Genomic DNA, 12,960 nt, shown 5'->3' with positions numbered 1-12,960 from the left:
GTGGGTTAGCAAAGAGTTAAGACACAACCATCAGCTCTGCAAGGGGCCGTACCAGAAATATCTGTGAGTGTGTGTACAAACAAGTCAACAAGAAACAAGCAGTGCCTCTTCTTCTGTCTTAACTCATCCATCTTTCCAGGCCCTGGGAAGACTGCATGAAAACTGACGCTCCAATGAACCAGTACAAGCAGTCTTTAAGATGCATCAGCCTTCTCTAGATTTCAAGGTAAGGGATGGTTTTACTGTAAGACACTGGGACAATTTGAAGAGTACTCGCCAGTGCATGCCAATTACATGCCCATACTGGCACCATACAATTCAGTACATTTAACTGAATAGAATCAAGAAGAATGCTGAAGCAGATGTTCTGTACAGCCGCTAATTTCTGCATATGACCCCCAACAGCATTTGTGGGTTTTAAATTTCTTTCAGAACACGGTTAACTGGGGCAAGATTTTCTGCTCTCTAAGAACAAGATGAAGATAACCACTTCCTGCTGTGTTCCTGAAAGTCTGGTTAACACCATTCTCTTGGACAGTTCTAGTAACACTGCAATTTCAAATGACAGAAAACTGAGATAAAAGTCTGTGATTATGTCTGATAGGAAAGATGTGTGATAATATCTTTACAAAGAATTCCATGGGTGAGGGTATGGGTGTTAACGCCTTTGAAACTGGTCTTACTCTCCCCTAACTTCAAGAAGCAGGTTTGTTATGGAGTCCAGACAGCCCAGCTCCTGAAACAGACAAGTGAGGGACTCAGCACGAGCCTGAACGTAGGAACTTTGGGGTAAAATGACACTTTGAAGGGGAAATATGTGATAGGCAGTTCGGGAAGGCTCTACCTTCCTAGTACTTCAGACAATGGAGAAAGGAAGAGGGCAACATGGGTTGGGATAAAAAGAGAAGGGTGCACCCTCCAGAACCTCAAGAAAATCTGGTGGGAACTTGTGGCCCAGTGGACCCTCTCCTTTTTTATTCAAATAAAGTTGCAGGACTCCTCTGTCTCCTTTATGGACATTGGCTTTTCAGAGCGTGATTTTCTGCACATGTTTACCAGCTATATTTTAAAATATTAACCCTTGAAAATCTAAACCTTCAGAAAAGAAACTGAAAGAGTTCTGCAACAGTTAATCAAGCAACAATCTGAACACTGAAAGGTGCTTAACCTACAGCTATTAGCACCTTATAATGACAATCCATTCAGTACTGGGTTTACTTGAAATGGCCAATTCTTGGACAAAAAAACCCCAAACCAACTCGTGCAAGAAAAGGGTCCAGGTATTAGGTAAAGCAGCTTTAACAAAGCTTGAGCAAAGAGCACATGCTTAGGATGTGATGCCAGAATGAACAGTGACACCCATCTGCACCAAGAAAACATGGTTCACCAACCAGAAAGATTAGGAACACTTCAAGTTGCTCTGAAAGACTGTATGGTAGGAGTCATTTAGTCATCCAATCTTTCAGAAAAGATTTTGCCACATCACCAGAAGAAAAATCAAATTATGAGCACTGACAGTTTGTCCACAAGATACTGATTTCCTACCCACTCCAAACACCCAAATCCAAAACTCTGCTATGATGCTTGGTGCTTTTAATCTGTTAAATACCTTACGGGTTGGCATGACATATACAGTGGAAGCAGCATTACCTGCTCACTTTGTCAAGCTGCAGTATTATGGCCCATAGAGGGAACAAAGAGTCCTCCTCTAACTGCCTGAAGCAAATCCATCAAATATAGACCCATTTTCTCATTTATTTAGAAGTGCTTTTGCCCTTAGCAAACACACAGTTTACACTTTAAATTTTAAAATACTTGAGGTGTCTTCTACAGTTGCGCTACTAGGGAGACTCACAAATTTCATTTCTTCTAATTGGAATGAGGGTTTAGAGAAGACTAATACTTGCGATCAAAGAACCAGACAGACTGTGATTTGCACTACCTACAGTGAACAGTAACAGATTCCACCTAATGGAAGGGACTTTCTTCTCTAATCCCCTCAGCAGCAGAAGTACTTGGTAGATTGTCACTTACCCCTGCCAGTTCTTGTTGAATAGGAGCAAGCTGGGCTTCAGAAGCAGGACTCAGGGTAGCACTGACTGAGGCCACAGCAGGAGCAGGGTGCTCAGAGTCGCACTCACCAGCTGGTTCTGTGTGACCCAGACCATGGTAGGGGGGCTCAACCTCTCCCTGGGGGTCCTCGCCTGAATCCGACAAAGCTTTTTGCTCTGCAGGGGACTGTGAGCAGAAAAGACAACGTCCCTTCAATGCAAGGCTGCAACATGAGATTGGTCGTCCTAGTGAGAGGATCCATTTGTTTAATTTTCACTGTTTTCACAGTAGGGCAGAAGGAGCTGCTTGTTCCTGAGACACCAATTAAAACACATAGAAACTCTGTAACAGAATGTGCTGACAGAATTAGTTCCCATCCTTGAGAAAAGCCTTAGTTGGAGCAAATGCACTCTTTTGAAAGTTACCAAAACCACCTGCATCCCCAGCAAAGAGGATTTCGCCAGCTACAGGCTTGTTGGGGTTTAACCCCTCCCCTCTCTCAAGGACAGTTGATACTTTTTAGCTTCAGATTCAGATATAAAAATTAGACAATTTCTCTAAATAAGTGTCCTTCACTGACTCTTCAGCCAACTTTTGAGGGAGATGAGGCTGGTTATAAAATTTTCACAGAAACTAATTATTTTAACATGCACACAAGACACATGATCCTTTCATATTTACATGATGGTGAATTATCTGAAAAGCAACACCAATGTTTTTTTCATAAATTAGCAACTTTCAATCTATTTCAAGGAGGGAGGTGACTGGATAACTGCACCCTAATGGGATTAGTATTTACTGAACTTCTGCCACAGACTTTTCATTCCTTCACATCATTTAATAGTGCACATCCCTGCCTGTACAACAAAAGGTAGCATTATCATATTCTGTACACATTTGAAGAATGAAAAAGTTCTAAAAAGGCTTTAAGCACAAACAACTGTATTGTGATTAAGGACTGAATTATAGTCTACTGGTTACGTGCAGGCAAGGATGCGCACTTGCAATCTGTGGGCTGAGCTTCCCTGCATCTTATATAGGAAGTGAAGTATCTGAAGAATTAAGCAGTAAGGAAAAGATGGCACTCAAAAGGACACAACCTCGGCTTGCTCCCAGAAAACACTTGGTAGAACCAAGTGACTAAAAATGCTCATCATTGCCCAGGTCTGTGCAAGAAAGTAAGCAAAAGCCTGAAAAATAAACAGCAGCACTCAAGAGCCAAGTTCTTCAAGTAACACTTGCCCTGTCATAGTAACAAAAGCCAGTGATAGGTGAAATTTTATATGCAAGAAATTACTATAATTTGGCTCAAAATAGCAAAAAGCTATTTATGGGGATATTACTATGGATACCAGGTAAAAGTTCAGGGTGCTGGGTTTTTGTACTGTCAAAACTATGTAACATTTTAATATTTAGTTGTTAATAACAGACCCAAACACTAACTTAAAACCCCACAGAATGAGAAGAGTTAAAGAAACATTTTTTTCACCAAACATTTAATAAAATCTAGCAGCCTAGTCACCTATCCTTACCTTTTTGTCTGGGGAGAACAGCAGGAAAAGGCTACCTGGAACTGGCCATAGCACTTACAATATGTGTAAAAAAAAGAGCCTTACCAAAAATTTAAAGACTTCTAGGTACAGTTTAGAAAATTGCTCGTAATGAAGAGGCAGCAAGAACATGCAATGCACACTTGTGCTAAGCACTTAAGATTGGAAATGACAAAATATTTTGCAAGTAATTGATATCACCACTGTTTAGAATATCCTAAAGAAGGCTAAGTAAATATCCAAGAGATTTTAATAACTCCGTAATACTTGAAATATTTGCTGTCAAGCATTTTAAAAAGTGGAAATAAGTATAAATCTGACTTCTAACCCAAGCAAGACTGGAATATCTGCTTCAAGACCCACAAAAGAAACAAACAAAAATAGCTATTGCAAATCACGACTTCTGTGAAGAAAAATCTGAATCCAAGACAAGAATTTCATGGCCAATATACAAACACATTTAAAAAATCAAACTATGTTAGAAAAAGTATATTCATCAAAAACTACTGTAAGTTTCAGAATTTTGTGAATAGTATATGGTTTAAGTCATGGAAGACAAAACCAACAAAGGACTCAAGGATTTATTTATCAAACCAGAACTGCCTAGGCAGATGTTCGTACAGCTGCTTTTTTGCTCTCAAAAAAGCATATCCAAAGGAAACTGTAAACTCTTAAAATTAATTTTAATCCTTAGTCATGCATACTATTGAAAGTTTTTCCTAGTCTCTTAGCTTCATGAATTCTGATCTAAGATCTTTCTGGAAGTTCTTTGGAGCTGGTGAACAGTTCACTCTCTTCCATTTTACTGGAATATTTTGTTTGAGAAATGTGTCCCTCCTTGAGCCTCCTCTCTCTAGAGAAAACATTCCCTATAAAATACAGTTCTAGGGAGACCTTGACAGAATCCTGTTCCTGCTTCTGAAACACTACGGCAAAGATCAAGGGAGCATTGAATAATATTAGGAAGCCACCTACACAAATTCACCTTGCTCAGCCAGATCAAACAACTTCTATTTGTTTAAAACTAAAAATAACACACCCAGACTAAATACATCTATTAGGAGATTTTGCTTCCTCCATATTGTAGAAAATAAGGAGAGACATGAAGGAATAATTAAAAGCTAAGACTCAAATGATACTACAGTCACCAAATACAGGCAAAGAAATAATGCTTTTCAATAAAGACTGGAACAAGCACTCTTGGACCAGCTTTTCCTCCCAATTCCAAGTTGAGTTATTTGCAACACCCTTCCTCATTTTCCTCACTCTAGCACCTCTATCCAATGGCCTAAAAAGACTACTCTCAGTATATCGTTTCACATTTTTTACCTGCTTAAAGCCAAGGACAACTCTTGCCTATATGCCTAACACCTTTATGAGCCTCTCTATATTCCTCCAAGCTTTTTCTGCACAACTGTCTCTCCAAATACCTTCATGACTGTTCTTTAAGTACAGCAATATATTCACAATTATGACCTCTTAGGCAAAAATTTTAACTCCTTAATCATACTATGGACTTACAATTCAGTTCCACTAGGTATCCATGCTAACAATGCTGAAACAGCCTGGGAAAGGAAATGCTCTGCCTCTCTGTACACAAATTACTTCATTCACTCTCCCACTAACAGGTTTAGGATAGTGGCAGTTCTCTCTCTGCCAGTATCCTAAATCTGTAAGTCATGGCCACAGCATGAAGAATCTTTTATAGTCATCTGCCTCCCCAAACCACCAAAACCCAAGCATTTCCAAATAACACTGCATCAAAGCAGGACTTCAACTAATTTTTTTTAATTTTTTTTTTCTTAAATTAACTCATGATTTTGCTCTGCAGGCTACCTGGGAATGCCATCTTCTAATCACCTACATAATTTTTACAACACTATACCTAGTTTTAAAACTCCATAGTTAGGAGCACAATGACAGCTAGAACAATTTAACAACATAACTCCTTATTCACTCTAGAAGCTTTGCATTTAGGATCCCCCAGTTACCCGTTAAAAAGAGTACCACTTTGGTATGGAACATGACCCAAGTATCACATAACTTACCTTCTTTCAGAGTTAATCTTAAAAGGCCACCATTATCAATTCACATATGGAAAGCAGTACACTGACCAAAACTAGTTATACGGCAAACTAGAAATGAAGCGCTCTTTTCTATATTCTCCGAACACCCCAACACAGGCTGATGGAGGGAGGAGGAAAAGATGCAATCCACATCATAAACAGTGGTGTTTTCAAGTGCAAACATTTTTTTAAGCCAAGTGGAGAATCTACCTTTTCCTATACTTGTGACTAGGGAGGTCATAATGATTTTATGTGATGACAATTAGTAACATCCAGTTCATACTAGCAGAACAAATGACACTACTTTAAAAACATTTTTGGACAAAGTGTTTCTTTACTCTACTACTGATTAAATTTGTTTGAGCTAATATACTTGCTTTTAAAAATGTGTCAATCCAAAAATGACAGAATACTTTCACCTCAGAAATGCATGTTAAAAGCTAACTTCAGAAAATTACTACAAGTAACCTATGGCCAGAAACTTGTCATGAAATGGTTTTATGGCAGAAGCTAAAATCAGTTTCAGAGCAGAAACACCGAAGTGTCTAATATTAAACACAGATATATGTTGTATCCAGAAAGTGCTATGAAAAGCACAGCTTACCTCATAAGGAAGTTATTTGGAGTAACAGAAATACTCCATGCCTAACATAGTGAGGTTCAGACTTCATGTTGCTTTCAGATATCAGCAGTTTGAGCCTTAAGCTGATGCAATTTTCCAACTGGTGTCAGCCCTAGGAACTCTGCTTGTCAGAAACTCGAACAGCAGTGCTACTATTCAGATACTTGCAAGATTATATTTCACACTTTGTAAAAATAGTTCTCAAATAGTTAATGAGACAGAAAAATCATGAAAATAAAGACTCACTCATATTTAGTAACTACAAACTTGACATCCACCATTAATTGACATCTAAATCGAAAACCAGGACAGACTAATCCTATCTTTTCACAGAATTTACAGAATCACTAGGTTCGAAGAGACCTTCAAGATCATTGAGTCCAACCCATGCCCTAACACCTCAACTAAACTATGGCATTGAGTGTCACATCCAGTCTTTTTTTAAAGACATCCAGGGGTGGCAACTCCACCACCTCCCCAGGCAGGCCATTCCACAATTTCATCACCCTTTCTCTAAAAAACTTTTTCCTAATATCTAACCTAAATTTCCCTTGGTGCAGCTTGAGACTGTGTCCTCTGGTTCTGTCAGTGCTGCCTGGTGAAAGAGACCAACCTGACTACAACCACCTTTCAGGAAGTTGTAGAGAGTGATAAGATCACCTCCGAGTCTCCTTTTCTCCAGGCTAAACAGCCTCAGCTCCCTCAGTTGTTCCTCATAGGGCTTGTGCTCCAAGCCCCTCACTGGCCTCACTGCCCTTCACTGGACATGCTCAAGCGTCTTTAACTGCACAAGAAAATTCAAACCTCCTTATGTAAAGTAACATTAAGGGGCAGCATTATGAACACTATGCATTTTTTGTCCCATCTAAATAAACGTGTCAAATTGCAAGGTCTGATGTTTTATTCAAGTGTATACAACCTTAATTGGAAGATGCAGTTAAAAAATTAGTTTCCAGACTAGTATGAATTTTGTCCTACAACATCCTGAATATTACCCAATTTCTAGTGGAGAAAAAGACTGTAAAACCATAGAATTGTTCAGGTTGGAAAACTCTAAGATCAGAGTCAAGCCATTCCCTCAGCACTACCAAGCCTACCAGTAGCCCACATCCCCAAGCGCCACATCCACACAGCTTTTAATTCCCTGTAGGGATGGGCAGCTGTGACTGGGCTGAACAGTGAAGAAATTCCCAATATCCAACCTTAAACACCCCAGCGCAACTTGAGGTCATTTTCTCTCATCCTGTCCCTTGTTCCCTGCTAGCAGAGCTCGACCCCCACCTGGCTCCACTCTCCTGCCAGGGACTTGTAGAGAGCAAGAGGGTCTCCTATAAGCCTCCCTTTCACCAGGCTGAGCCCCTCAGCTGCTCCTTATCAGCCTTGCGCTCCAGACCCTTCCCCAGCTCTGTTCCCTTCTCTGGACAAGCTCCAGCCCTTCAGTGACTTTCTTGTCATGAGGGGCCTAAAACTGAACCCAGGATCTGAAATGCCTCAGAAGTGCCCAGTCATTGCCGTGGTCCTGCAGGCCACAGTGTGGCGGGTACAGGCCAAGTGCCATTGGCCTTCTTCTTAGCTGCCTGGGCACACCTGGGCTCAGCTTCAGCCGCTATTGACCAGGACCACCACCAGGTCCTTCTCCACCAGGCAGCTTTCCAGCCACTCTGCTCCAAGCCTCAAGTGCTCCATGGTGTTGGTATGACCCAAATGTCAGACACCTTCCAAGCACAAACTTATGTCAGGATTTCTAGAAAAAGAACATTATTTAACTTAAGAGTAGACACTACTGTTAGTTCCAGAAAAATCAGTAAGACCACTGAATTATATCAACCCAGATGTAATACTGAGAGGATCTGTAGAAACTGCAATGAAATAATTCTGCTCAGGACATCCAGGTTCATGTGCAAAAATAGTAGACAAATATAGAAACAACCATCACAAACAGTTAGCTGAATACACAATGCAGTGCTTTTTCTTCCCCTCAGCTTATTGTCAGACTGCTGTGTCAGCACAAAAAAAGCCTCCACTAAAACTTCTGCTTACAGAAAAAAGTGACTTGACTAGACAGACATTTTGCTAAATTAAAATTATAATTTACATTAAGAAATTACATATTCAAGTAGTGTGTTTTTTGACAACTATTTTGAAGTTACATTTGCATTTTCTTCAAAACAGTGCTCAAGGAAAAACTCCTCTGTTTACAGAATTTCCCTGATAACTTCAAGGAGAATAGTCTTTTGTGGTAGACAATGCACTTAACCAAGCACCTTGTACAGAAACAGTAACAGAGTTTACCCGTCTTGGGAACACTTAGCTATTAAGTCTTTCTGAAAATACAGTGAAAGATCTCAACCAGTATGTAACCTGATACACTTTTCCTTAATTAAGTTGATTAAAACTGCCTGAATGCTAGGTTCTGATATATACAGCATAGTATATATGCTGTTACCTTGGGCTCACAGCATCATGTTCTGACTATACTACTACTGTACCTATACTACAAAAACCAACTACTGGCACAAGCAACAAGCTCTTAATTCAATCAAACTGCAAGAAGCACAGCACTGATGCTTCTGTAAGTCCTTCTCTGCAGTGTCAAATCCACCACAATAAAATCTAGTAAAATTATTAACCACTCCCCCTTCCCCTTTAAAAATCCTACATCTCCACACAACACACAGTTTAGCATAGGCATTTATGTTTGTTACTACTCTGAAAATTGGCAACTAACTGACCGATGCTACCACTAGACTCTCTCTGATCTGTTTCAAGGAACAGGCCCCTATTCCCCACCCAAACCAGACTTATTCCATGCCCAAAGCCACAGTGACTAGCCCCAATGACAGCACCACCACCACCTGGCATTTAAATAAATGTCTAACTTATCTCTAACTCCTGTGCCTTCAAGATGCTCAGGAACCCACAGACTCTCTACCCAACAAAGCCAGACTTTTGGCCTGTGCCGAGGCAGTCCTGAATACAGCTATCTGCTCAGCACCACCTCAGCGCCCTCAGAGGCAGCTGGGTAGATTAAAATCACAGATGTCCCTCCCTAGATCATCTCTGCTAGCCCCAAAACACATTATCCCTTTAATTAATATATTTTTATAAATATTTTAATGAGACCTATCAGAGTGCAACAGAACTGTCTCACAGCAGGAGTTTGCACAGCTTAATGCTGACGGCATGCAGTATGGAGGCTGCTGAAGGGGTGCAGCGGCAAAGGCGCATCATGAAGGAACTTGAGAGTACAAGAACTACTATCTTGGCATGTAAGGACCAGGCCAAGCAAAAAGAACACAGGACCGTGTCACTCTGCCTGGATTGCACACTGCTATGATCTCCACCAGGATAAAGGACGCCTGCAGAGAACACTCACCATGATGCAACTCATAAGGGACTTCAGAGCAGTCTAAGCAACAGTGGGTGACTGGGAGCTGTTTCCTAAAAGGAAACATGATCAAAATTGGTAGTGCCAACACTACCACTCCCTTCATTCCACAGCATATGTAAACAGTCACAGTAAAAAATATTATTAAAAGAATGTCTTGAAAGTACTTACTCTCTAGCAGATTTAATTTGATTAGCTAATATTAGGAGGACAGCAGACAAATCCTTTCCAAGCTCAGAAACTATTTCAAGCTTCTGCTGAGGAATATGCCTACTGAACCTGTGAGAAAGCTTTTCTTTAGTTTAGAACAAGTACCAGACTCAAGCTATCAACTGAAAAATGACTAGGTATTTAAATTCAAACATTTCTGAATCCAGAGACAATAAACCAATCCAACAGAAACTGTATCACATACTTCTCTTGGTTCCCACCATCTTCAACAGAAACAAGAGTAACCTTGATTTTTTTTCCCACATAAATCTTACTAGCCTTTACCATTAGCCAGACAAAATTAAATGCCATATTGAGATGAGGGAACAGAATTACCATTTCCCAAGGTAACCAGACACTTCACAGCATAAAAACCAAAGATATTAGAGACATTTAAGTACACTGAGGTGAAAAGCAATAATCTGGACCAGTTTTCTTTGCTTTATCTTAACCCTATTATCAGAAAAACATATTTTGTAGCTTTGTCATGCTAAGTGTGTCAGCACTCCTCTGACACATGTTCAAGATACACCTTCACCAAACTTCCTTCTTCCACATTGATCCATCTTCTGTCTGAAGAGCTACCTGTATTGTGAAACCACCATACATCTTCCCACTTTTAGCCCTTCTGTACCTGCTTGCCCTATACCCATTAATGATGTTAATGCTCTATTGGCCACTCTCAGCTTCACAACATACAAAAGGCTGATCACCATGGAAAGAAGGAGTCAGGGCTAAGAACAAAATGAAAAAAAGTATCAATATCTCCTTACCTTCTGTGCTTTATCCTTCTGAAATACAAAGACAGGTGGGGCAATGGCAGGTTTTTCTGTAAAAAAGAGAAATCATTGGAGTTTTTTCCAACCACATTTATATTGACTATTATGAAAATATGTGACTACATGAAAATTATGTTCTATGATGCCTTTAGCAACAATGAATCCCTAAGCCAGTTAAATCTCAGTTACACATATTGTTTCTACCAGTTCCTGGTAATAGATGTTTATAAGGACTTGATCTTCAAAAGCAAAAAGGAGTGTTTTAAGGCGAACAACACTACTAATGTCTAAAAGCTATTTGTGTTTCCCCTCCACATCACTTAGAAGCTAGTACTTGATACTTTACATCCAAAGGAAAAGACCCTTTGCTGCAGCAGTTCACTAGCTGAACAGATTCTTTTCCTTCCCCATTGACATGCATTAATGAAAAGGGAGTTTGTTGTACACCCCCACATAGCCCTTTCTTAAAGGTCCCCTAACGCTGACATTTGATTACACCTGTAGTTCATTATCATTGAAAACTTTAGAAAGGTCCTAAATCAATATTTGCAGGTCTGAAATTGAAACCGGGTATATTACACACTACAGAGGAACCAGTCTTTTCTGCATAATTTAAAAACACATATGCTTTCATCTTAAAGCTCTGAATCAACTATTAGCAGGATGCCGTTTTCTAAATAAGCCCATCAGCATCTAGTCTACAAGAGTAGAATTAATGTATAGAATGAGCATGCATTTCCATTGTCCTTTGAGATTTCACAACTACTTCAGAATAATAAAAATATACATACACGGGGGAGTGTGTGATAAAGCAGAGGTGAGAATTCCTGAGAGTCCAACAAACTGGTGCATCTTGTCTGTGAGTTATATTTGAAGAGAAGCTGCACACACACTATGCAGTCAGCAGCCCTCCTGTATGTTTGTATATAAAGATGAGTACAATATTTCAGTCTGTCTCTCAGTCTGGAAATGGGATTTATGGACAGCTAGAAATTTGCAAAGAAATTAAATAAAAAAGTTCCACCTTTGCAGTTATCCAGTCTTACAAACAAGTCCAGACATCTAAGAAAATTAAAAATTTAAAAACTTTCAGAGCTTGAAAGGCTAGCATAAAAGAAAAAGGAAATATAAAGCCATCAAGAAGAACTCCCTTGAAGCAAAAAAAAAGAACAGTATCCCAAAATGTTGCAGGACAAGTAAAGTACTTAGATCACCATATAAGGAAAAAGGGATTAAACTGTCAACTTGGGAACTGCTATATTAGATCCGTTTGGCTGAAAAAGTGAAACTTTAGTTGACGTAAACAAAATTATGAAAATTATTACCAGAACTGTGAATTTAACTGTGAGGGTAGAAGATCCTTTTTCTATTTTTTCTATGAATCTAACTCAAAGGGATAACCCAGCAAAACCAAAAAACACTGCAAGACTGATCTAGCAAGACTGGCATAATTTGTTCTACAAAAGGTGAAATTAATCAAGAAATTAAGCTACTTATGACATCATTTTGCCTGATCTCTTTCCCCCTTTATTTTTTAAGTTCACCTATCCATCAAATACTGCTGAATCTTAAAAATGCTTATTAATAAGAGCAATGTGCAGACAATCCATTTCAGAAGTGAAAACAATACAGACCCTTGTATGTAATACCTGTCCCAAAACCCAGAGTCTTTTGAAACAAGCCAGGGATCCATTTTCATTCCCTGGGCCTCAGTATAACCTGCCTGTGGGAGTCTTCACTGAGGCAAAGGCCAAGCTTTTAAACCTCGACTTCAAAGTGACGGTTATTTCTTAATACCATGTGTTATACTTGTCTTAGGTTGGAAATGTGGGTGTGTATTCTATTCCTATCTGTTAGAAGTGGAGCAGTTATCTTCTGTTATTTGGGCAGTTTTCCTTATCTTTTCCACAACTAATCCTCCCTCCTGGGAGATATCTTCTCTTAATGGGCCATTGAGTCTCACTGCATGACTGATAAAAATTACATCATCCCATTGTGAGGTGTGCCGCCCAGAGGGAGGAGCCAAGCATTCCTACCTGGATATAATCAGAGATTTGGAAGACCATAGTCAGCGTTTTCCACTGGGTTCCCAGAGGAAGACCGGGCCCATCTACACCACCACTGGATCTTCAGAGGAAAACTACACCTTTCCACAGGATCACTGCTTCAACAGAACCACACCTGTCACTGCAGGAGGACTGCAGCCACCATTTAACAGGACTGCTACCAACACCCTGCCCCACAGGGTTTCAGGTCATATCCTGTGTCCTGGCTGGTAAAATAAGCATGTATT

General features: G+C 39.8%; 1 protein-coding gene across 1 annotated transcript in view; it reads right to left on the bottom strand.

Annotated features, from left to right (window-relative positions):
* RANBP3 (RAN binding protein 3) overlaps window positions 1–10,717 on the bottom strand; it is a gene marked incomplete at its 5' end in the record, with an annotated part of 41,514 nt that extends 30,797 nt beyond the window's left edge. The window contains 2 exons of the mRNA XM_039713332.1: window positions 2,035–2,238; window positions 10,662–10,717. Of these exons, the coding sequence (XP_039569266.1) occupies window positions 2,035–2,238; window positions 10,662–10,717 (260 nt within the window). The remainder of the gene's footprint in view (window positions 1–2,034; window positions 2,239–10,661) is intronic.
* Window positions 10,718–12,960: the final 2,243 nt, after the last annotated feature.

The sequence above is a fragment of the Passer montanus genome, unplaced genomic scaffold, assembly GCF_014805655.1.
Source record: "Passer montanus isolate IOZ18808 unplaced genomic scaffold, ASM1480565v1 scaffold285, whole genome shotgun sequence".
Classification (NCBI taxonomy): domain Eukaryota; kingdom Metazoa; phylum Chordata; class Aves; order Passeriformes; family Passeridae; genus Passer; species Passer montanus.
The sequence above is the reverse complement of the archived record's forward strand: the minus strand, read 5'-3'. Positions and strand labels throughout refer to the sequence as shown.